The sequence below is a fragment of the Aspergillus terreus genome, genomic scaffold (genome assembly GCF_000149615.1).
Source record: "Aspergillus terreus NIH2624 scaffold_4 genomic scaffold, whole genome shotgun sequence".
Taxonomy (NCBI): domain Eukaryota; kingdom Fungi; phylum Ascomycota; class Eurotiomycetes; order Eurotiales; family Aspergillaceae; genus Aspergillus; species Aspergillus terreus.
This window is the reverse complement of record NT_165927.1, coordinates 247,876-271,957: the sequence shown is the minus strand read 5'-3', so window position 1 is coordinate 271,957 and position 24,082 is coordinate 247,876. Positions and strand designations below refer to the sequence as shown.

Here is a 24,082-nt window from a genome sequence, read left to right as displayed (position 1 = left end):
CGCGGATGTCCGGGAAATTTAAATGCATTGTTGGTTGGTGGTTCGCGCGGAGTAGATTGATGTGAACCACACATCACAGCGACGAAGCGCCATGCGCTGATGATGTATTCCCGGCAAATCTTATGGAACGGATGACATCGATGATTCATAATACGATCAACTGCATTCCGCGCAGAAGTGCATCACAATCGAAGTGCTCGGCATTCTTTCGAGATGGTTGTTCACCGCCAGCGGAATCCATGCTACACTCGATTCAAGCCAAAGAATTTTATCTCTTCCCGGATCTTCTCCCTGTCTGTGAAGGGAGCATGTTCAACTCGGTTGCCACGGATGGCCTCGTGGCGAAACGCCGGCGAGTGTGGGGAGAACCAGAACCAGCGCCCAATAATGGCATTATCCGCATATGGACGGAGGCGTTCCATGAGGTTGCTTTCACCTAATCTATCTCCGGTTCGAGAACGCCAACCATGTGCCGAAGGCGTACTGTAACAGTAGGATTCCATTGTTGTATACCTAGCTACAGCGCTAGGGGATCTAATTTCACGGCTTCATTAGCAGGAAATTAATCACCGCTGCCAAGGGGCACGGACAGTGATGATCCATCTGGTTGGTCATTCGGTTCATCACGATGACCTGACGAATCACTCGATCCATGAAGCTAACTAGATGTATCTAGTGTCGAGCACAATCTAGGTTTCAGCAGAGTCGCATCTGCCAGGGACACAATCCTCTGCCGAGATCCTTCCGCACTCATAGTCTGTCTAGTCTATCTCCATCATAGGACCGAGGTACCCGGAGTTTCATTCCTAGGCCCTCATAGCGTAGGTTGTCACTGTAACCCATAACATACTTCTAGGTACGATCGACATAGACTCATGTCGAGACCGTTCTATACGGGTCTATTTCGCTACTCCAGTAGAAGCGAGGAGGCTAGTCAACTGACGGTGGGACTGTAGCATACCCCATATTCGTGGAGTAGGGAGAAGGTCCTTCATTAGGCATTAGACGATCTTCCCCTCTGCTAACTATCAAAGCATACAGCTCCATCACCATGGTCGAGTGATGAAACAACGACATGTAACCGAGTGAGTGCAACCTGATCTGTCGAGATGAAGTGAATTCAGCTCGTTTCATGGAAGTGAGGTGTGAATGTCGATGGGAGCCATGGGAGAAGACAGTATAAAGAGTAGTGAGTATTCCTCAACTCGGCCTCATCCACAACCATCCACTCGACTCTCACTTGACTCTCCACTGCCTCTCACCTTTCGCCTCAACAACAATGCGTTTCACCGTCCTCCTCTCTGCCGTTATCGGCTCCCATTTCGCCGCGGCGCACATGGAAATGAGCTGGCCGTATCCCCTCCGCAGTCGATTCGACCCTAAGGCCGACGCGTCGCTGATCGACTACTCCATGACCAACCCGCTGCTTGCTGATGGTACGCACTCTTCCCCCTTTGCCATGCATATCCCACTAACAAACCCAGGATCCAACTTCCCCTGCAAAGGCTACCAGAAAAACACCCCCTGGCGCGCAACCGCCGAGTACACCGCGGGCAACACCTACAACATCACGCTGAGCGGGTCAGCGACCCACAGCGGCGGCTCCTGTCAGCTGTCTCTGAGCTACGACAACGGGGCCACCTTCAAAGTGATCCAGTCCATGATCGGGGCTTGTCCACTGCAGTCCGCATACGATTTCACCCTGCCCAGCGACGTGGCCAATGGCCAGGCTCTGTTCGCGTGGTCCTGGTTTAACCTCGTGGGGAACCGCGAGATGTACATGAACTGCGCGGACGTGGAGATCAGCGGCGGCAGTGGCAGTGTCGGCTCGTTCACGGGGGCGTATCCGGACCTGTTCGTGGCCAATGTCAACAACGGGTGTGCGACGGTGGAGGGCAAGCAGACGGTGTTTGCGGACCCTGGGAAACAGGTGATTTATGGTGCTGGGTTGTCGCCGTCGTCGCCGGCTTTTCCTATTTGTTCTTGAGGGAGGGTGGGAGTGCAAGTGCAGAGGGGATGGACATAGTCGGGGTGGTCTAGTTATGTACATATCATAGCCTTCTGGTAAGGCGATGAGTGATCTCTGGCAGGAATGCACGTATCAATGCTGTACTTCGTATTGTGGTGTTCGTGTCCGGAAGGAGATGATGATGTCAACGACAAACAGTGTAAACAGCCTCGGCATCCCGAACGATGAAGCCATTTTGTTGGTGGTCGGCAGTGAGAATCTTATCCACTGTGGATCGCGGGTCTTCCTTCTTGTTCCTCTCTCTCTACGTCATGTCTCAATCCGGTTTAAAACCGTCGCCACATTCAGCACTCCCTTTAAGGGTCCTCCATCCACCCCCCCTCTCAGCCTTCTTCGTAATTGTGACGACGCAAAGAAGTCAATTGACCCTCTGTACACAACTCCCGCACACAATATCCAAGAATGGCGACCTCGCCCAGAAAGATTGTTTGCTTTTCCGGTATGCTTAGCCCTTGTCCGCGTGGCAGCCACAAAACTCACGCAGCGCACTAGACTTCGATGGCACGATCTTTATGCAAGACACGGGCCATGTGCTCTTCGACAACTTAGGGTGTGGCGAAAAGCGCCGCCAGCTGCTCGACCAGCAAATCAAGACGGGCGAGCGGTCCTTCCGGGAGGTCTCCGAGGAGATGTGGGGGTCGCTGCGCGTGCCCTTCGAGGACGGCTTCACCGTCATGGAGAAGGAGCTCGACATCGACTCCGGCTTCCGCGAGTTCCATGATTTCTGCCTGGCCAATGATATCCAGTTCAACGTCATCAGCGCGGGTCTGAAGCCGATTCTGCGCCGGGTGCTGGACACCTTCCTCGGGGAAAAGGCCGTACGTATACGTATAGATCCTGTCTGTCGCGTTCCATAGCACTAACGATGTGGGGCGTAGGCATCTCAGATCCAGATCGTCGCCAACGACGCCGAAATCCACCCCGACGGCTCGCAGTGGAAACCGATCTGGCGCCACGAGTCCGAGCTCGGCCACGACAAGGCCCTGTCCATGAAGGAGGGCCGCGCCCAGGCGGCGGAACTCGCCGAGGACGACGAGATGCCACTGATCATCTTTATCGGCGACGGCGTGTCGGACCTCCCGGCGGCCCGTGAGGCAGATGTGCTCTTTGCGCGGAAGGGCCTGCGGCTGGAGGAGTACTGCGTCGAGAACCAGATCCCGTACACCGGGTTCGACAGCTTCACCGACGTCAAGCGCGAGATCCAGGCGATCATGAAGGAGGACCAGGAGAAGACCGGGGGTGTGGGCAAGCCCGCGCGGTTTAACCCCCGCGCCAATATGTGGCGACGAGTCTCCAGCAGGCAGTCGGTATGTTGGCGTGCGATTATGGACTCCCGGAACAAGTGCTTACTTTGACTGCAGGTGCCCAAGTTTGTGGCGGCGACGCCCACAAACGAGGAGAAGATGTTCCTCTGGCCGGAGGACTTTTCTCAGCATCATCCCAAGACTGTTCCTGAAGATGCAGCTACTTAGGGATGATGGATTGATGGATCACAGGCTTGTCTATGCTGGCATGGGGGTCTGATGAATATATGTAGATTTAGATATATACCGATAGAGGGTTGGAAATATATTTCTTGTTTTCTACTCTGGATTCTACACTTGTCTGGTTAGGAGAGGCTGCCTAAAGCTATAGATAGAGAACCAAGAATAAGCATAGCCAAGCAGCCAAGCTCCTGTCGCGGTGTAAGCTTATCCGTGAATATCAGCCATGCGACGTCCATAAACAGGGATGCCTGGAATGCTGACATCTCCAAATTCGGTCACAGTGGCGGCAAATTTGGAGGCAAAATTGTTGCCTAACATCGTCTGAGTGACCCACTCTCTGGACTCACTCAGAATATTGATCAATTCTATCCACACTACAACAATATTCACCACGCATTATGCCGATCCTCAATCGAGTGGTCAAAGGCGTAGCAGCCAGCGTTGGCCTGGCCTCGGAGAGCATTACGGCCTACAACACACACCGGCGCAAAGAAGCCCCAAACTCCCCTACCACCACTGACACAACAGAGACCGACAGCTCAGACGAAAATACACCAGAACACTCCACATCCACAGAGAGCCAGCTGGAGATTCAATGGGAACTCGACGAAGCCCAAGAAGAACTAAACAGCGGAGTCCTCAACCGCCATGAAGCAGAGCCCACCGAGCAACTGGCAGAGTCATTCCTGCGCAGATACTTTTCTGCCCCAGAATCCTCATCCATTGCACCGCAACGCCTCCCATATCCGGTGGTCATCCCCCAGCGCCGACCCAAGTCTCGCAAGCGCGGCTTCATCCGGGCCTACGCGCCCATTCTCCAGGATCTCGGCATCGACCAGACCACCTTCATTGACTTCATAGACACGGCCAACGCCTCGTGTCAGGGAAGTCCCTGGCTTCAGGCCATCAATCTCGCCTCAATCGGGACGTTTTTCATCCCCAGCGCCACGGCGTTTGCCGTCTCCGCCATGATCAACATCACCACACAGGTGGCGATTGCAGCGGATGGACGGAGGAAGTGCGTTCCATCGTTCAATATCACAGAATATCCCACCGTGCTGACGGGTACAGGTCCAATGCGTTCTTCGATCAGATCAACGAAAACTTCTTCCGTCCGCGCGGGCTGTACTGTCTGGTGATGACGTGGAAGCCGGAATCCGCCGCGCCCATTGCCACCTTCGATTTGAGCTCGGCGATTGTCACGTCCACCGAGCAAGGCGGTTCTGGCATGCGAAACAAGCTGAAGCACGCCCTCAAGGCGTCCGACGGTAAGACGCACGGAACGCTTCCGTACTCGGAGACCGCGCCGCTGGTGTTCCCCGATCTTGATGAGCTGGAAGCACACGGCGGCGACGCCCAGGCGAAATTGAAAGCAATGAAGACCCGCAAGGAGTTTGTGGAAGATTACTGGGACCGAAGGGAGCGGGCGAAATTCGTAGGACCCATCGCCGTACCACTTGAAATACTTCGATCAATTAACCTGGATAGATGATGGAACACCCACAATGCGACCTCACCCAGGGCCCGCAGCCGGAGTTCACCTCTCGCTACGCTAACCCATCCCACCCCGCGAGTAGCGGGTCTCTTCTGGGCCTTGTCACCGGTGGACATGTTACCCGGGAGGGGATCCGCCAGGTGAGGGAGAGCACGCGCAGGGATCCCGGGTTTCGCCGGCGGGCCCCTAGGAGAAGACGTCTGAGGGAGGGTGACTCCTCTCGAGGCGATCAAGAGGGCCGGAGAGGGTCGAGGCAAGGGCCTGTGGCTGGTATACAGAAACTGCTTCAGAGTGTGAGTCGTTGGTATACGGTGTGATACGATGTGCTAATCTTATCCTAGGATATGTTGTATCTTATGATTGTCAACATGCCGTCGGAGGAAGAGATGGCGGCAGCCCGGGACGCTTTACAGCCTGGTGACGAGGCACACTCGGGTTGATTTTTTGCTATATACAAAACTGGCACGTACCAGATGGATCGTAATGTAAAGCCATGCTCAATGCTACAAACTCCACATGAATCAAGGGTATCATGAAAACATTCCGTCATACATACTACGGCGAGCAGACCCACGCGCGATGCTGCGGCAATGAGTCCATCGTGCGAACGCGCGTATGTCGGTATCTCCCTACCGGCGAGTCACACGTCGTCAATCCCTGCATCTCCGGCGTGAACTTTTTCGACGACAAAATATCGATCCTATCGCTGTCAGACGACTCCTCTGTTAACACCACCAAGACACAACTTACAGCATGACCAACGGAAACAGACATTCCATCGTATACGCAAACCGATCCACCTGCCCGGCCACCGTCGTCGCCGTCTGCGAGGTCACCTGCAGCGAGTATGTGACGGCGCGGGTGATCCCGATAAAGCACAGGCTGGCGGCGCGGATTTCCGTCGTGCGAAGCAGATACCGGAAGACGAGTCTCGTGGAGGACAGCTGCGGCGACACGATATAGGCCTTGTGCAGCAGGCGGATGAGGAAGATCGAGCTGAAGGTCTCGACCAGCGCGATGGACGTGAAGTAGCCGACGTGGAGGTGGTCGATTCGGTGTTGCAGGGGGCTCGCGGACTGCAGGGACGCGGCGCCCTCTCTGACCTCGACGACTCTGGTTGTCAGTATGGCCATGCGGATGCCGGCGATGGCAACCATGAGGGTCCAGAAGATGGACAGGAAGACGGTGCGGATGGAGCCGCGCAGCGTGTGCACCAGGATCTGGTAGCTGAAGAACGACAGGCCGGCCTCTTGGATCTTCGCGTGTTAGTTGGTTGTGATGGAGAATGGCCAGGTGCACGTACCAGCCAGAGAAGATCGGCGAGTGCACTCGCGATCGCGCGGTTCGTCGTCGAATACGACGTGTAATAGGCAAAATAGCATAGCCCGTTCGACAGGGCGCAGGCTGCGGAGACGACAATGGGAATGTAGCTCAGCGGACTGGGCCGGGTGATGAGCACCGCCCAGACGCCCATCATCATCGCAAACAGGCCAATGCTGCTCAGGATGGCCCAGCTGAGCTCGAAATACGAGGCTGTCTCGATGTACTGCTGCGGAGGAATATGGGAGTCCATGGCTGCTGTCTGACAACGACTACAGCGCAAGCCTGAGTAGGCCCACAAGCCGGGCCGGTGAGTGAGAGCATAGAAGACGAGTTCATATAACAGCATCCAGCGGGACACGAACAACGGTTATATAAACGCCATGTCGCACTGATGATGCGCTGTGGGGAGACACATGGTGTCCTGGCGATCTCTCTTCCCCGCGTTTTAGCCCTGATGGATTCGGAGCTCCGCAATAGAATGGGGAAAAGCGCTGGCCGATCAGAGCACATCTGGAAAAACGCCGTGTTTCGCCCGGACTAAACGGCTAAGCGAGGGCCCTGGCCACGAGGGATGAAGAACCGCCGTTATTAAATTGGCATCTCCCCCGCTGTTCGTGGACTCTTCGCCCATCCATGCTCGGTAGTTGACCAGGTGGCGTCTGGGGTTTTAGCCTAAGACCGGTCATACGGTTAGTTCGGGCTGTTCTTAGCCCGGTTGTTGATTGCTGGAATATTCGAATACATACATTTTCGGCATCTTCACAATCAAGAATGCCGTCAGACAGCAGCTACTGGACTGCCAAATCGTGGTTTCTACAAGCCTACAAGTATGGATGTCTTTCGAGGTTGGTTGTTTTGGCCAATAAACATCTGGCTGTCGTTGCTTTTTCTTTCAAATTCTAAAACACCCCTCGTGCAGAATCCTCCTCGTATATGTTCCCGGAGTGTATCTAGTGCCTGTACTATATCTGGTCTGTTCGGCCGGATGCAGTATGGCTAGCAATGTTGTTGACAATGAATCCAGCTGAAGAAATTCCGATATCCTTGGAGAACTCATATCACTCGTCAGCGCGGAGTCGCCACATGGCAAGGCCGGTAGTTGTCCGGAGTAGACGAAGCCATGGCTGCATAGTGGCACCGCACGCAAACTAGCCACTTGTCAGAGTGAGCCCCTACCGGGAATCCTGTTTGTATGACAGAGCCAGGTAACCACAGAGGTCAACGACGCTGTTCATTATGGGCGTCGCCGTAAGAAATCACAGTCTCACCGCAGCGAGAAGCGCAATGGACTGGTGGTAGTAATAGTACTAGTATTTGATCTTCCGGTAAGGCCCGGCGTAGCTAGGGCCTCTCTTACCTACCTGGGGGTATATGGGCTTTTACTTGGCTAGAACACTTTGCCTAAATGGTCCTAGGTATTTCCTAATGCGGCCATTTCGCCCCCGTGGAACATCCAGCGGGCCCACAATGTCGTCCTCAAACATACACGAACAAGGGGAGGAAGACATGTCGTTTGACCCTGCCAGATGTGCCTCGTTCTACAACCGCATCATCCGCATCAGTTTCGATGGGAACCGACGGGCTGAACGAGGCGACCGGATTATCCAGGATTGGTTTAGCATCTGGCAGGATCATCCGCGCATGCGCGAATGCCGTCAGATCTTCCCGGAGCCCTTTATACCATTTCTCAAACAAGTGGAAGTCATCGTCGATCAAAACAGCCGTCCCCGAATGCGCGATGCTCTAGTTCAGCACCTCGAGCCGATCTCCTCTCCAGAACTGATGCTGGCTCTTGGACCGGGGTCGGTCTGGATGGAAATAGATGACTGTGTTCTTCTTTTCCGGAACAATCTATATGGATTGACCGACTGTGCAGGTGTCGTGATGGATCTGCATGACCTAACAGTTCGCTACCTGCCATCTATCTATTACTTCGACACAGCAAATATAGAAGCAAACCCATGGTATCCGCTCCAAGACCTTCTCGAACGACTAAATGCTATTATTGAGGTGGGAAAGTACCGGCCGGTCCCCTTTGGAAGTGTACAAAATGATCCTTTGAGTGCGAATATCGCCTGTTGGGATGTTGTCCCGTGGAATAATTTCATTCTGAAGCAATCACTTGAAGCATATGACGCGCTCCTAGAAGCGATCACCTCTCGTCTTCCATCCGCTGGCGAGCAACAACAACAACAGTTCCTTGCGACAGAGGAATCCATCGGCTCACACATCCAAGGATTCCCGCGTGCATTTCTGCTCGCTGCCACTAAGCCCTCCTTCCAATTCATCGCCCCGGGGTTGACCGTGTACGACATGAATTGTCCACCACCACAGCCAAAAACCGCCTCTACAACAGATGGATATGACTCTCCCTGTCACGAGATGTGCTATACACGAGCCTTTCATCACCCACTAATCCTTTTCCCGGCAATGGGGCATATCGAGAAGGAGGCTGGGCTCTGGATTTGCCCTGACGAAGGATGGGCCGATACAGTTAAACTTGTCCTACCGTATGAATTACGGTCCTATCCAGACCATTCCGGACAGCAGGTCACGGACCGGCCCTCCGCAACCGAGTTATGGCAACAAGGAGACTGTCCGTTCTATGTGCCCCATTCGACACAATTAGCGACTATTTTGAATCAGTGGCGAGTGCTGGTTGAAGAGGGAATATAGACTATAGGAGCGGATGGAGTAGAAGGAGGAGTGGATTTTTACCGTCAGGCCGAGGACGTAGACAAGATAGAGTGGTTCTGTTTGATAGATAACTGTTTTGATCTGAGTGAGGTTGACATTGATCCTTGAGTTGCTTGTCTGCCGGTATCGGTTGGTTGTCCCTTTGCCCGGGATTTTACCTGGTCAAACAGCTATCACATAATCACAACTTAGTATAATAGAGCTATAATAAAGATCGAACATAGCTATAGCTATAATTAATATTGTAAATAGAAAATTAGAAGAGATAAATAAACAATATTACTTTTGTGATATGTATTTCCCGGGCAGGAGCACATAGAAACAGGAAACTTAGGATAATCAGGACGTTTAGGGAGAAAAAAAAAAAAAAAGGATGTAAGCTAGGCGAAAGAGCCCGAAAAGGCGTGGCAGACTGCCTTCTACAAGTCCTCACGCCAGTAAACAGGAGATAATTCGGGCTCCACGGAATCACCAGATGTAGGCGTATACGGACAAGCATCACTTGGCTGCTTCGGACTCGTGATGACATAGTTCTCAATCTTCGCGGTTTCATTCCCGACAGCATCAATTTGATTCTTCGCACATGTGCCGGTCAGGGCCCAAAGGTAGCATGTCGGGGCCGGGGCTAATGGCAAGGTATCTGTATGTGTGGACGTCGACGTGCCGTTGGTTGAATAGCCGGGGGTGACATCGACGGTTCCCGTCTCTACATCTTTGCCGCTCATGACGCGGCGGAAGATCTCAAGTGCAGCCTCTGGTTGATATGAGGGAATCATGTGACCGGACTGGTAGATACGGCTGAACGAGTAGTTGCCATGCTGACGGACCTGACCCCAGATATCGGATCCGTGGGTGATGTTCGCATATCCGGCTGCTTGGAACGCGGCAGATGAATCGTACTGGACATTAAGACTGGCCCGCTCTCCTCCGATCCAGTTACAGGCGTAGTCTCGGTCTCCGTACAGCAGTGCTACCTGCACATTGTGCTCGAGGAGATAGGCGATGTCCCCGAGATAGCCCATGGTATCTCGTCGCGGGTAGTCACCCGTGAGATTGAACGCTTTTCCAACCGTATTAGAGAGCAAGGTGAAGTTAACGGGAACCCCTAGTGCCTGTTGGACCTCGGCCTTGGCCAAGTAGCCGATGAAATAGTTGGCGGGAAATGGATCCAAGTTGCAGTGACCGATGTCGTAGAAACCTCGCTTACTGGTAAAGATATATGCCCCTTCGACTTCTGCTTGGCAATAGGTGCTTGTATCGAAGCAAGCCTCATTGACCAATGTATGATTGCCATACATATATGGGTCGTTTTCTGCGGCGAGATCAAGACAATTGTCTATCTGTTCTCGACAACCGTGAGGCTTCTCATAGGCATTGATTGCGTCATTCCATTGGGATTCGTTAATTGCAGTAACTCCAAAGGTGTTCCCCTTATAGGCGTAATCCGGGTCAGCTGTTTCTTGAGTCCGGAGGTCGATGCATCCATTGATGACCCCCAAGGTGTCCAGGTTTATCGGTGCAAAGGTACCATGGGTACTGGCGATTCTCTCATTTTGCTGATGGAAGTACGCAGCAAAGCCGGGACCATAGCGACCGCCGTATGATTCGGTCCAAATGCTGACTCGGTCATTCTTGGATTGCTCCTTATAGACGTTGAACTCTTGGAGCCACACTTGGACAAAGTTCCAGAGATGGCGCGCGGCGTTGGCGGTGGTGTTGGCCGTGGACGTCAGCCTTTGGCTGCTAAACGTTCCGGTCCGGTTGAAGGGACCTTGAGCGTCAGAGCCCGGAATGACATTCCCACTCAGCAGGTCCAGGGTGCCGTTGGTGGCGATATCGTAGCTGAAGCCAGTCTGCACTGGTTGGTCAATGTAGAGCATGTTCGCATGCTTCGTCCAAGCGTGCTCATTGCGGTATGTGGATTGAGAGTCATCATTCACAGCGCAAGGGCCATTTTCTGTAAACGCCCCGAACATCGACGAGCCTCCGGGCCCGCCCTGGAGCCATATCGACAACGGAGACGTCGCGGGGTCCAACTGGGATTCAAAGTACCAGAAGAATAAGTGTACGGGGAAGTCTTGGATTGCATCCTTCATCGTATTTGGTGGGAAATATACATATCCGGCGTATGAGTCTGAAGCTGAGTCACAGACGTTAGGCTAGTCGTTCATACGTTAGCCTAGTTCGATATACTTTGGTAAACTAGGGTGTCTTCATACCGCTACCTTCTTGTAGGTGATTCTGGCACCAGGAAGAACTTTGGAATCAATCTTTTCCAACCCCTCCGGAGGGGGAGGGTACTGGGCGAACACCTGCCCGGAAAAGAACGCCGCACCTATGATTGTAGGTATGATCATTTTGAACCCTGCACGAGGTCGGCAAACGCAGTGAGGTTGGAATCAAGCAAATATTCAGGTCAACTGGCAGGAAACGGAAGAGCGTCTATAGGCTGTGTAAAAGTGAAAGAAGGACAAGATTGTTCTAAGTGACATAAGTGTGTCTTCGTTGCGTCTAATCATTGCTGATAGGAGAAACTGGAACTACTGTCATTCCTGACTAGGCCAACTTTTCTCCCTAATTTTTTGTTGCAACGGAATGTCTGTGACATCCTCGACAAATTGGAAAATGCTGTACCAGAGGCTCATCATCTGTGGTGTACAAGTACACTGGATTGACAAGTCACAGTACTCGGTCAGTCTACTACCTGTAACATCCCCTTTACCTCTGGAATGCTCTGATTTGTGGGTCTTCATCTCGACAATGGTGTGTCGCCAGAAGCATCCCAGGGACTGCACCGAACGCACCAGTTGCCAGAATTAGCAGACTTGGAACGGATGATCGAAACAGACAAGAATTCAGGAACGTCATGATCATCCTCACTGTCTATGAGAATGCCACGTCAGAAAGTGGGATAACAGTGCGCATGCATCGACTCAGCTCTGCCACAAATCCTAATTCACTCAAATAGAGTAGACTGGAATCATACTCAGACCCAGTCCGTCCAGTGGCTAGCCCCAATATGCAGACGCGCTGGAACGTTTGTGTGACATGACCCGGTGGTGGTGTTCAGATGCCTTGCTTGATCTGGATACAACATGTCACTCCTTCCGTTACCGTGGCATTTGACATAATCAAGTAGTCCAGGGGGCCTGGCGAATGGTATTTTAGGAGTTCCTTACTTGATAGGACTAGAGCAGCATCTCTCGCATCTAATAGAGGTAATTTTTAGTCATGTAACTACCTACTACGGTACCCTAGGTTATCCTTTAACTAGGTGGGTAATTAGAATCTAGTACTACCCTACCGTACCCGGGCCCGAACATTATGAGTCTCTGTCTAGGACGACGGCGATAGCTTTGTCGTCTGGCACAAATATGCGCTCCCTTTGTACATGCACAAAAGACAATAAAACATTGGTAAGACACTCATGTCGTAATACATTACTTAGCAAATAGCCATTCCTCCGCAGTCTGAATTGTCGGTCCTATACTGTAAAATGAAATCTCACATTTCTAGGCAGCTATCTTCTGGCCAAGGGCTGGCTCAGGCTTCACGCATTGCGCAATCAGCGCTACCAAACTACCAGTGGTCACATACGTGGAAGTTACACCTCATTCTATGTGAGTACCTAAGGGTATAAGCTATAAAACCGGCTAGACTACCAGTGGTCACCTACCACGGATGTTACACCTCATTCTATGTGAGGACGTAAGGGTAGGGTTTCTTTGGAACCGGAGGTAGTCATTTCCGGTATGCACACAGAGCCACTGAGTCCGGCAGAAGGCCTGGAAAGTACTCGTCAGTCTTCATCTTTCCCGTCCACTCTACCTATAAATACTGGGATCAGTTCCTATAAGTTCACCTCCTCTTCACTTCTTCAGAACACAACTTTTCTGCCTTGATTGCTGCCTTTAAACAGTTGTGTATTCTGCTACCCGAAAATCAAAATGGCAAGCACACAGAAGTGCCGAGGTTATGAGCCCGATCCAACCATTCACACAGGTACATACCTAAATATACCTAGTGCTCTTCTCATTGTGGCCTATCAGCTAACATATACTCGTTTTTCTCATAGATGAATACGATAAAGAGGGCAAACCTGAAGAAGCCCAAAAAGTCATCAACACTGCCCATATCCTACATTTCACCTTTCATGATGTGCCAGACGAAGGCGGTTTTCCGACTGTACTCAACTTGATTGGGGGAATCATGCCGGCCCCAGACGGGTCCGACGTCCTGTATGCCCACGGTTACGTCCCAGAGAAAGTCTTGCAGCGTTTTGGCGAGGCTCTAGGGATTAGTCTAAAGGTAACAGTTACAGCCAGCAAAGTGTACAGCTATTACTGTGGTTATACACCTTTCAGTCACGGCATTACTTTCCGGTCTGCTGTGATCAATGGACACGCATCTCTGCTTCGTTATGACCCTGGTACTACACAGTGTCAGGAGAGTATTAGTGACGGAGATATCTCGAAGAATGAGAAGCTGGAGGCACTGTCAGGAATTGTTGACGGAATTTTCGGTGGTGATGGTAGATGGAAGGATACTCGGCGTCCTTTCAAGGATGAAGAGCTCAAGCGCGTCCCTGTTCTGCGAGTTGACATTGACAAAAAGGCATCTCGCCTGCACGAGCGCTTAGGCGTCCTGGGCTACGAAGCTGAGTGGGAAAAGGGCACCGGGAAAGACTACTGGGAAGGTGCTATCCCTATCTGGGAGACCTATGGAGATGTTATTAAAGGAAACACCACGCGCAACCCTCCGGATTACTTAAAAGTTTTCGAGCGCAGAAAGAAACACAATGAGGATGTGGCAGTGAAGGAAGCAAAGAAGCCGTACCCTAGGCTAGCTCAAGGTTGACAATAATCGCCCGGAGCTTTGTGAAATATCTGGGAGACACTACTGCAGCCGAATATTCTCTAAGATATTAATTCAAGCCTCAAATTTGTTTACATGGCTTATGAATGCGCAGAAATAAGTATATGACTATGAGAGCTTAACTTTCTCGACGTCAGTTCGTTTTTAGCGTCGCGCGATCCGAGGTTGTTTATGGTATTGGCATCATTTAACCCGCGCGACCTCTTTGAGCCACTTATCACATCTCTTTCAACTACTCCATGCCGACCCTCAAGAAGAATGTAAGTGCTTATTAGACTATTTTCGAGCCCTATTTCTTATTAGAATCTGTCGAGCCGAGGTGGCAGTCCACCTGTCTAATTAGGTCTAGCGCCCTGCGCACCCACATTGTTTTGTATGATAGGGCTGGGCATCATCTTCCTCCTAGTCAAGCAATCAAGCAAGCATTCCTCCTGATCCTTCTGACAGAATCTAATTATTTGGGCTAGTAATGGTACGGTTGGTGCCTTCGCTGCGGAGAGTCTGGCGAGCTCCAGCTGCCTTCTTACAAGAAAGAGGTTTTATTTTTCTTTTACTGTAGTATCATACTGTTGAAGTGTTTTCTAACTGCTTAGGGACTGTTTACTAACCGATTATATCTATCTTTAGATATATTAGATTGCTTTAATACAACTGCTTGTCAAACCCTGGGATCCGCGTAAGCTGCCCAACCGGCTAGTGTAGCAGTTCCAGCACAAGGGTGACTAGAATCCCACTAGTTCAAAAGACGATACTTATCCTAGGAGCGAGACAGCTCCTAAGAACTAACATAATGATCCTAAGATCTGAAGCAGCGAAGGTAGAAGCAAGGCTAAAAGAATACATATTTTCGCTTGTAATAAGAGTATGGACGAATCGTACTAGCAGTAGTAACTTAGTAGTTATTAAAGATAGCGTTATTGAACGCGAAGAACTAAATAAGAACCTTAACTATCTTAAGTATACAGAATATAGTAATTGTTGTGAATCGAGGCTCGGCCAAAAGTTTTGTATACGGAAGATATTCCAGATACAATCAGATTGAATGGAAATTAACCTGATATCTGCCTTGTATATACCGCCTCAAGTTTCCAGATGTGAATAACAACGAATCTTCCAGGCCGGGAGCAACCTCTTGGGTGATATATCTAGTCGCACAGAGCTTTTGAAATTTAATGTGGAGGTCTAATGACCGGGCTGTCAGTAACCGGTTGATATTGGTAGACTGTAGCGTAGATCGCGACTGCCGGGCTTCAGAGGTTTGCGGCTATCTACAGTAGGGTTTCTCGCACATTGTTGGATGCTTGTTAAAGGAGAACACAGTCTGAATTACCTTTTGCGGTTTCGCTGGCCAGGATGTACGCGGCCAGCCGAGATAACAGACCGGCCATGTCCTGGACCTGCCGGCTCATCTACGCCTGGTTCGCCTAGAGTTCTCAACATACTGTGCCATGTCTTTAGAGGAAGGACGGGGATGTGGGATAAAAGACTGGTTATCACCCGTCACCATGGCCCCTTTGAAGGCCTGGTAAACGCGTACATGACTTGTCGTAAAATTCTGGAGAACTAGTTAATTCAAAGTCCTTAGGAAGAAATAGAATTAATTATTACTTACTGATTGCCATCTTCAGCTTCCTTAGACCGCGTTCCTGTTTTAAAGAAACTAGTATCTTGGAGCAATCGAAGGTGCCATCGAATGGATGTCCTTAGCCTGGCGGTATATTCTAATGATGACCAATCAGGAGCTGTAGGCCTCTTTGTGTTCTGCGTTCTAGTTCTTTGGGCTAAGCCATTGACTCAATGTAGTGATGTTGTCCTTGCCATCTCGGAGATCTATATCTGGCAATGCAATGCATTGCATTCCTGGTTGAGCAATGATTGATCACATGAACTTATAATCAAGTCTGAGAAACGCATATCCCGTTAGGAAAATGTCACTTTAACTTATCATTTGCACTGACCTTGCCAGATAAGCCTGGAAGAAAGCCATTTTGCAACTGCAGTAACTCCCATCTGTACGTAGAACACAGGTCTCGGATTGCCTGCATATAGTTGAACACAGCAATGTCTCGACATATCTCATTGCACGAGCGAAGCAGGACCAGACGGTACTTCAACCTGGTGAAATAGCGGTGCTGACCATGATGGCAAAAGGCGTAGAGGCTCACATCTTCCGTTCGTCCCTTGCCATCACGACGTCGCTGGGAGGTTACAGAAGGATCGTTCTTGTGGGAGACGAACCCAATGACGGTAATCATGAGCGAAATATTGCTCCAGATTATTGAACGTTCATGTCAGGCGCCTCGCCTGGTACCGGTGATGACCCCGTCTTCAAGGAGACCATGCGTTGCGCTCGGATGACGAAGACGAGTCGGGCAGCCGGTCGATGAGCTCTGAGTTTCGTGATAGACAGTAGTAAAGCAGTCTGGGTTAGTATTACTAAAGGCGTCCGCAATGTCTGCTGACTCGGCGACATCCGCCTGGAATGGGTGGCTGGCGTTGGCTGCAAGGGCCTGCTCGACTTCACGTTGTTCCGCACGCAACTGCTTTAGACGCCGTTTGAGCTGGCGCCACGTGACGTTTGTATGTTTGTCAGGCTGCCTGGACCAGCAGGTTCATCAAAGTCATGCAAATGGGATGTTGGTGGATGTGTCCTGTTGTGCGGCATAAGTGGACCGCGCATGCCACTAATTGGGATTTTTGGTAGAGTACTGGTCTTTTGGAAATGTGTACATGATGTAAAAATGAAGATAGATGCCTCGCGAACAGGGAAGCCTGAAAGATGCGTAAGGATCAGGAGGAGACGGCTCGAGGGTCACGAGAGATGGGTTATATGTCTCTTACTCTGGTGAAGCAGACTTGCCTACAGACCCAGCATCATATGGAGGTGATGGTGAATCCACAACTTGATGAAAGCAATCGATGAATATTCCAATCAACAATGAATGCATATCTCAACTAGAAGATGCAAGCTCATTCAAGGTCTAGACATCTCTAACCGCACGGTCTAGTCTGTCATTATATACATGAATGATATGCAGAACCAATATAACAAAGATCAATATCTTTCCAATCCACTTTTACCATGGCCTCGAGAACAACCCACTATTCTCATCGTCTTGTAACCACATTCACTTCTCTACACACCTTATGACGACGGCCCAGCCCCAGACTCATCCACATGCTCATGTCCCGTCCCCAGAGCCGAAGTCTGCTTACTCCGGTCCTCCTCGTTCTGCATGCCCTCGGCAGCGCGGCGGTCCAGCATCTGCGCCGTGGTGACCTGGTGCTCCGGCGGCGGCGGCACCCACTTGCTGCTCTTCCACGGCGGCACGCGCATGATGTACATCATGTCCATCTCCTCGAGGGTCTTGCCGCGGCCTTCGAGCACGCAGAAGTAGACCACGCCCACGGCGACGAACAGACAGCCCGCAAAGACGTACCCGTAGGCAAAGTCGATGTCGCCCGTGATGAACGGGGTGAAGAAGCCGATTAGGAAGTTCCAGAGCCAGTTGCTGGCGGTGGACATGGCCATGGCTCGGGAGCGATAGCGGCTGTACCGTTAGTATTAGGAGTCTGTCTTGGATAGGATGGAGAGGACGTACCTGGGATAGAGCTCAGCGCAGATGGCCCACACCATCGGTCTAGACATGTTAGTATGAGAAGATTGCGTATAGTACGGAAAGGATGAGCATACCCCCATGTCATGGCAAAACCTAGTCCCGTCAGCAGCAGAACAACAAGCACTCCTTCGGAGACACTCACCTGTGATGAACAAACAAGCAAAAACGACCATCGCCTTCCCGGCGCCAGGCGTATTGGGCGGATTCTGCACATCGAGCGAGAAATGCCCCACACTCGCAAACACCATAAAGCACACAAACATCCAAATCCCCCCAGTAATCAAGCTCTTCCTGCGCCCAAAATGCTCAATCACATACAACCCGCCAAACGTGGTCCCAAAATTCACGCCGCCCAGAATCATCTGCGTCACATACGTGTTGCTAATCCCCGCGCCGTTAAACACCACCGTGCCGTAGTAGAAGAAGTAGTTCGCGCCGGTGAGCTGCTGCAGCGCCTGCAGGGTCACGCCCAGGAAGATGCGGTACGGCATGCGCGGGCCCTGGAACATCTCGATCCAGCCGTGCCAGCCGCCCTTGCCGGCGCTCTCGGCGTCCAGCTGCTCCTTGATCTCGGCCAGCTCGTCGATGATCACGCGGTGGTTCGCCGGCACGCCGTACAGCTTCGTCATGGTCTTCTTGGCCTGGTCGACGCGGCCGTGCCGGAAGTCGTACCGCGGGCTCTCCGGGAAGAAGATGATCCCGATGCCGAGGATGAGGCCCCAGAGGAAAGTGATGCCCAGCGGGATGCGCCACGACCCCGAGTTGTCCATGCTCTCCGTGCCGAAGTTGATGCAGTACGCGACGAAGATGCCCAGCGTGACGAACAATTGGTACGAGCTGCATCCGTCAGTAAAGACCATCCGATGTGCGGACAAAGGGAAGGAAAGGAATGGACGTACCACACCATCGCACCGCGCACCTGTCGAGGCGCGCTCTCGCCCTGATACATAGGCACCAGCAGCGAGCACGCCCCGACCCCAAACCCCGTCACGAACCGCCCCATCATCACCTGGTACCACTTGGGCGCGGGCGACGAGATCTGGATGATGAGCCCGACATGCAGGATCACGCACCAGAACGCGATGGACCATTTGCGGCCGATGCGGTCTGCCAGGGGGCCGGCCATCAGGGCGCCCAGCAACGTGCCAATCGACAACTAACAGAGCAGGTCAGTACCTTAGACTATAACCCCCCATTGGGTCAACATATGGGGTAAGGACGCACCATAGCAACAATCAGCCCAGACCGCACATTGCTGAACTTCCAGGTCCCATCGCTCTGCAGCTGTCCGAAGCGGCGCTTGAAATTGTCCATCTCCAGGAACCCCGAGATCTGGCCCGTGTCGTAGCCGAAGATGATGCCTCCGATAGAGACGAACGCGCCGAGGAAGAAGGACCGCCAGGTTAGGAAGGGCACGGGGCTGTCGACCGTGCCGGCTTTCTCGGCGTCGGCATCCGTGCTGAACCGGTAGTGGCCTCCCGTGTCGAATTTATTGCGCGGGATGAAGGACGGCCACTTCATATTGATGGATGTATACTGGAGATATTGAATCGGGGGGTTGGAGAGTGTGGATAGAACTGTGTACGCAGGCGGGGTTGAGTGCAAGTTTTTTATATACTCATTATCATTATTAGTCTATCTACCTAGTTAAGTCATGAGCTGCGGAGATTGCCACCGGATCCGTCATGGACAGGCCTGCCATGTATTGAGCGAGATGGGATGTCCGGAAGGTCCGGATGACGACGAGATCTACAGAGTATACTAGTTGGTTGTATATCTCTGCGGTTGTTGATCCGTCGCCATCCCGCTCCAACCACGCTGTTCTAGACACGGCCGCCTATTCACATGATTGCATCCTTGTGCTCTGCATGCGTATTCCTCCCTGTCCAATATTAGTCGGCTGTATAACAAGACGTTCGGAGTGGTGCATCTCGTGGTGCTGGCCGCACGGTAGTCGTGACGTCAACTGCGGCGACGATGAATTTTCGTCATCAGGCCATCGCATCGGAGGAGATTTTCAACCCGGATCCGTGGAGACGGCGGCGAGAGAGGGTGCTTTGGCTAATTCCGCAGGTTATAACCCTAGACGTGGCATCGGAATGATCAGTGTCAGTCTGAACATGCCTCGTTTGCATATAAACATAAACATAAACACATTAATTCATGAGTCTAATTTTGTATAGTATAAAGAAAACAAAGACAAAACGACTAGGACGTATATACCCACTCTCAAACCATAACCAAATCAAATCAAGCGGTCGGTCATATACTCCGTACGCAATGCTTTCGTAGTTTAGTGTAGTGTAGTGTAGTTTAGTTCATGCAACACGGCTCATCACCCAGCGTGCGGCGTATGGAACAGCTGGATCAGCCGCTCGCCCACGCTCGGCTCGATCTCGGTGCCGTCGCGCGCGATCTTTACCTCGCGATTCGCGTTCCAGGGGTTGCGCAGGCCGCGGGTGCGGTGGAAGGGCACTCGTTCGGTCGAGCACCACTGGATGCGGAACGGGCCCCCAATCGACTGGAACCCGGACTCGGCCGGCTCTTCCACCACGTCGCCTCCCGCGCTCTTCTCGCTGCGGCCGTCGTCTTCCTCCTCCGACGTGTCGGCCTCCCAGAAGATCGTGCCGCGCGCCGGGTCATCGATGATCCGCCCGTTCGGCGCCGTGGCGCTGGCCGGCGTGGACGTCACGCTCAAGGGTTCGGGTTCCGTGGGGATGTTCTCGGGTCGGGGGGGCGCTTGTAGTGCGAGGGTCTCGTCGGCTTGGATTGGCGACATCATTCGCGCGTAGCCGTAGTATTCGCCGGATTTGTTCGCGGAGAAGATCAGGTAGACATTATCGGCCGTCTAGAAAGCCAACTGGTCAGCTCTGGCTATCACTGTAAATGGGGGTGTGCAGGGGTGCTTGCTTACCTCGTATGCCTCGTTCAGGGCAATTTCATTGTGCGACTGCGTCGCCCAGACTCCGCTCCGCCGACTGTGCTCGAGATCCTCCACCGTCAAGCTCTTGACAATAAAGTATCGATTCGGCACCCGTACATCAGACCGTCTCTCCTCCACATTTCTCTCTGCGCTCCGAGACTCGGCCTGATCCGTCGTGGTGCCGTCCTCGCCGTCTCCGCCGCGGAGCGAAGTCGTAGCGGAAAAGTCCATCCCGTCAGGCGCAGACCCGGGCGTCAGGTCTGCGCGGCGCAAGCGGCAGACGAGCCGCGCCCCCTGGAAGCGGGAGTCGTGGAATCTCGCCAGCGCCGCGAGACAGGCGCTCTCGGATTTGTAGTTGACAAAGGCGCAGTTGCTCTTCGAGATGAGGAACACGCTCTCGAGGTCTTTGTTCATCTCGCGGGCGAAGTAATCCTTCAGATCGACGATGTTCGTGCCAGAGGGGAGATTGCCCACCCACAAGGCATGGCCGGACTGTTTCGGTTTCCGGAGCGGGCCTCGGGCTAGTTATTTGGTCAGCTGCGCTCACAGAGATCTGGTGTCAAACCGTCGCTCGGTTAATACACTCATATCTGGGACTGCTGGGACTTACCTTTCGAAGGAGATGTAGCCGGCGCGCTCCTCATCGGCGTCGATCCGTCCACAATCGTCTTGGAGACATCATACTCCAGTTTCGGGTCGGTGCGAGGCGGCGCGCTTTGCGGTTTGGACGTCGTCTGCTTGCTGGAGGTCGATGTGCGCGGGTGCGTCTGTCCCGACGGGTCTGGCGGCGCCGATTTCTGTCCCTGCCGCGAGGACATGTACACCGGCGGGGGGTAGTAGCCGTGCGCATAGCCGCCGGACTGGTTCATCAGCGGGACGCCCACGTGCATCTGCGAGCTGGCGACTTGCGACGGATAGGCGTGCGGCGTATGGTGCATGGGCGAGTTCGGATGCTGCTGCGGATAGTACGGTTGATAGAAGTTCTGGTAGGAGGTCGTAAAGGTCATGCCGGTGTTGGGCGCTGGGGCGGCGTAGGGTGACATGGGGTGGACGGGGTAGATCGGGCCCTGGGCCGGGTTCGGGGCGATGTAATGATGGGGGATGGCGTGGTGCTCGAAGAACATCGGCCGATGCTGGTAGGCGGGCATCGACGACTGCATGTCGCCCATGTTCAAGGCGGAGGACGGCTCGTGTCGACCGGGCGTCATGTAGGGTTGTTCCGGATAGGGATACATCTCGCTGTCCGAGGGAGTCGCAGTCTGCCAGGGGGGATCCGTGCCTGGAGGCGACCATGTTGAGTATGCAGGATACGATACCATCCACGGCGCTGGGGGATACGTACCAGAGAGTTGAGGAGCGTTGGTCGCGCGATGTCGCTGGTCTGACTGGCGCACATCTTTTGCTGGGGCATCCTCCCGAGTCGACTTGGATGGATCTGAAGAAGCATTACTGTCTGTCGGACTCATGGCAAACGCAAAATGAGTCAAAAGCAGAGAACAGAGGAGAGTCTCGAGGCTGTTAGTCCAGGCCTCTCTACTGCAGACTTGTCCTTCACAACGCACGCGGACGGGGTTGGGGGACCTACCTCCTAGGCTCGAGGGCCTTTCGCCGATGATAGTACGGTTGGATATATTAAGCACTTTTCGAGAAAATGATGCAAGAACTGTGACCAGCAGAAGCCGTCAGTGTTATACTCTAAGCAGGGCGTGTGTATATGACAAGGAGGTGCAGATGCTCGCTTAGGATAGTGGGCAAGCGGAAGGGGCAACGTGCGTACGGAAAGTTACGGTCTTGAGAGGGAAGGAACAGAGAGGCAAAAGAAGTCAAAGAAGTCAAGGAAGTCAAGATTATGAAGCACCATATCAGCATCAAGCCTTGATGATATTCCGGGCAAGTTTTCCGGCCGTGTTCGGGCAGTCTGCGAATATGGCGCTAAAGGGGACTACACAGGAAAATGTGCATTTCCACGCACGCACACACTCCGATATTCGCCCCACGCCCGTCTGGTCGTGAGGCCTGAGGAGCAGGAGCGCTGATCAGCCTGTCTGAGATGGAGCAGGATTGTACCTACTAGGTACTATCATGGCTAGGTGCTATCAGAGATAGGATGATACGGGAGCGCTCCCTCTGGTGCGCGCAGAAGGGTAGGACCCGACGTCTCATCAAGGGCATCAGCCTCCAAGTCGTCGGTTCCTTGATTCCCTGCCTGGACAAGCGGGTGAACAGAAGGATAAAAGGTACTCGGATGGAAGATTATATGGACAGGTGTCAAAATGGGATCAAATGAATTCCATCTTCATTATGTGTAGGCAGGAATAGGTAAGACGGTAGGGACACAGTGTTCATAAGATGAAGACAAAGTAGGATCAAGAGGAAAGGGAGTTCAACGAAGGGGGTCGGAAGACTTACCTGTTGTTGACGCTGTTGGACTTTCTCACCAAAACTTGGGAAGGAAGCAAAGGAAGGCGAAGAGAAAAGTTAATATAGAGAAAAGGATGAAGGAGAGCACAAAGTCAAATCTAATGAAGAAGAAACGAACTGGAGTTGTTATAGAGACACGAAATTGAAATGGCGGTATCCTGACGCCAGTGGCTGTGGTCTGATTTCCGAGTCCCAGGAGGCACAACACCTCAGGATAAATATTTTAGGGCTGTGGCTGTTCTGGTGCGTTCTCTGCGGCGTAAACACCACGCCCACTAGAACTGAAACGGGTAACTCTGGAGACGGATCTGGACCCTCCCCTCCAGACTGAACGGGACGAGACCAACGGGATCTGCTCCAAGTGGCCGACGTCCAGACAGGCAGAGGCTTTTTTTAGCTGTCAACGACCGGAGCGGGAACTGATGGGGCTCGCTGGGGCACATTGGCCTGACGATGTTGACGCACCGGCTTAATTCCCGACGAGATTCTGGAAAAGAGTCCTCGTCCTTTATAGCTGGCGTGGCTGTTGGGCTTACAGCGGTCCCCACCGCTAAGATTGGCCGCTGATGGAACCTTGCTTCAGTGGCTTGAGTCACGCACATGCGAATGGTGAGGCACGGCAGAGTGAAGGCGTGTCAGAGAGGGCCTTTGGGGTGTCGGCTCGACCGAGGACACCAGTACCTTCAGGAATGTGGCTGAAGGCACTCCTTATGGATGGGAGGCGGACAGAAGAGTGGATCGAGATCGATACTAGATGGAGATGGAATCCATCTGAACGAAGAGAGGTCGACCACACGATCCGCAGTAGAATTTGAGGATCGATCGTTCAGCGGCTAGATGATGAGAAGAAAAGGAGGTGCCGAGATTAGACTCGAATCTTCTGGACTACAGTGAGAAAAAAAAAATGATCCCGATCTGATTAGCAGAAAGGAAGTATGATGTGCATCGATGGCATCGATGGCATCGATGGCTGACCCAGTCGCATTCGTGATTGGGTGCCGTTGAAGAAGTGTAGTAGGTGGGCGGAGCGGAACCACGGATGGTCGAGCGACAGGAAGGAATTTTATAGTGGATCACGGCCTTACTCTGTACAAAGCATTCATGGATAGCCTCATGGCGGGAAACGAGTGGCAACTAGGCAAATATCCGCTGGATCAGAGCCGGATAAGGGGGTGACAGCTGCAAGTCAAATCTATCCGCGGTGGATGGGAT

The 24,082-nt window shown here is 52.6% G+C and overlaps 9 protein-coding genes across 9 annotated transcripts; 5 read left to right on the top strand and 4 right to left on the bottom strand.

Annotated features, from left to right (window-relative positions):
• Positions 1-1,279: 1,279 nt before the first annotated feature.
• ATEG_02877 (lignocellulolytic auxiliary activity family 11 protein) lies at positions 1,280-1,987 on the top strand (the record flags this gene model as incomplete). The annotated part of the gene is made up of 2 exons (XM_001212055.1): positions 1,280-1,436; positions 1,485-1,987. 2 exons carry the CDS (start codon positions 1,280-1,282, stop codon positions 1,985-1,987), a joined length of 660 nt encoding a protein of 219 aa, XP_001212055.1.
• A 554-nt stretch (positions 1,988-2,541) lies between these two features.
• On the top strand, positions 2,542-3,384 carry ATEG_02876 (putative 2,3-diketo-5-methylthio-1-phosphopentane phosphatase; the record flags this gene model as incomplete). Its single annotated transcript, XM_001212054.1, has 2 exons — positions 2,542-2,847; positions 2,908-3,384. 2 exons carry the CDS (start codon positions 2,542-2,544, stop codon positions 3,382-3,384), a joined length of 783 nt encoding a protein of 260 aa, XP_001212054.1.
• Positions 3,385-3,914: 530 nt separating this feature from the next.
• On the top strand, positions 3,915-5,008 carry ATEG_02875 (uncharacterized protein; the record flags this gene model as incomplete). Its single annotated transcript, XM_001212053.1, has 2 exons — positions 3,915-4,534; positions 4,588-5,008. The coding sequence occupies 2 exons, from the start codon at positions 3,915-3,917 to the stop codon at positions 5,006-5,008; spliced, it is 1,041 nt and encodes a 346-aa protein (XP_001212053.1).
• Positions 5,009-5,566: 558 nt separating this feature from the next.
• ATEG_02874 (uncharacterized protein) lies at positions 5,567-6,584 on the bottom strand (the record flags this gene model as incomplete). The annotated part of the gene is made up of 3 exons (XM_001212052.1): positions 5,567-5,711; positions 5,762-6,267; positions 6,315-6,584. The coding sequence occupies 3 exons, from the start codon at positions 6,582-6,584 to the stop codon at positions 5,567-5,569; spliced, it is 921 nt and encodes a 306-aa protein (XP_001212052.1).
• Positions 6,585-7,801: 1,217 nt separating this feature from the next.
• Positions 7,802-8,832, top strand: ATEG_02873 (uncharacterized protein; the record flags this gene model as incomplete). The annotated part of the gene is made up of 2 exons (XM_001212051.1): positions 7,802-8,640; positions 8,829-8,832. The coding sequence occupies 2 exons, from the start codon at positions 7,802-7,804 to the stop codon at positions 8,830-8,832; spliced, it is 843 nt and encodes a 280-aa protein (XP_001212051.1).
• A 618-nt stretch (positions 8,833-9,450) lies between these two features.
• Positions 9,451-11,388, bottom strand: ATEG_02872 (uncharacterized protein; the record flags this gene model as incomplete). The annotated part of the gene is made up of 2 exons (XM_001212050.1): positions 9,451-11,190; positions 11,251-11,388. The coding sequence occupies 2 exons, from the start codon at positions 11,386-11,388 to the stop codon at positions 9,451-9,453; spliced, it is 1,878 nt and encodes a 625-aa protein (XP_001212050.1).
• Positions 11,389-12,978: 1,590 nt separating this feature from the next.
• ATEG_02871 (pyridoxamine 5'-phosphate oxidase family protein) lies at positions 12,979-13,888 on the top strand (the record flags this gene model as incomplete). Its single annotated transcript, XM_001212049.1, has 2 exons — positions 12,979-13,033; positions 13,107-13,888. 2 exons carry the CDS (start codon positions 12,979-12,981, stop codon positions 13,886-13,888), a joined length of 837 nt encoding a protein of 278 aa, XP_001212049.1.
• A 3,163-nt stretch (positions 13,889-17,051) lies between these two features.
• ATEG_02870 (sugar porter family MFS transporter) lies at positions 17,052-19,047 on the bottom strand (the record flags this gene model as incomplete). Its single annotated transcript, XM_001212048.1, has 6 exons — positions 17,052-17,457; positions 17,509-17,547; positions 17,601-17,619; positions 17,669-18,363; positions 18,426-18,682; positions 18,751-19,047. The coding sequence occupies 6 exons, from the start codon at positions 19,045-19,047 to the stop codon at positions 17,052-17,054; spliced, it is 1,713 nt and encodes a 570-aa protein (XP_001212048.1).
• An 814-nt stretch (positions 19,048-19,861) lies between these two features.
• On the bottom strand, positions 19,862-21,915 carry ATEG_02869 (putative YT521-B-like splicing factor; the record flags this gene model as incomplete). The annotated part of the gene is made up of 3 exons (XM_001212047.1): positions 19,862-20,374; positions 20,441-20,970; positions 21,060-21,915. 3 exons carry the CDS (start codon positions 21,913-21,915, stop codon positions 19,862-19,864), a joined length of 1,899 nt encoding a protein of 632 aa, XP_001212047.1.
• Positions 21,916-24,082: the final 2,167 nt, after the last annotated feature.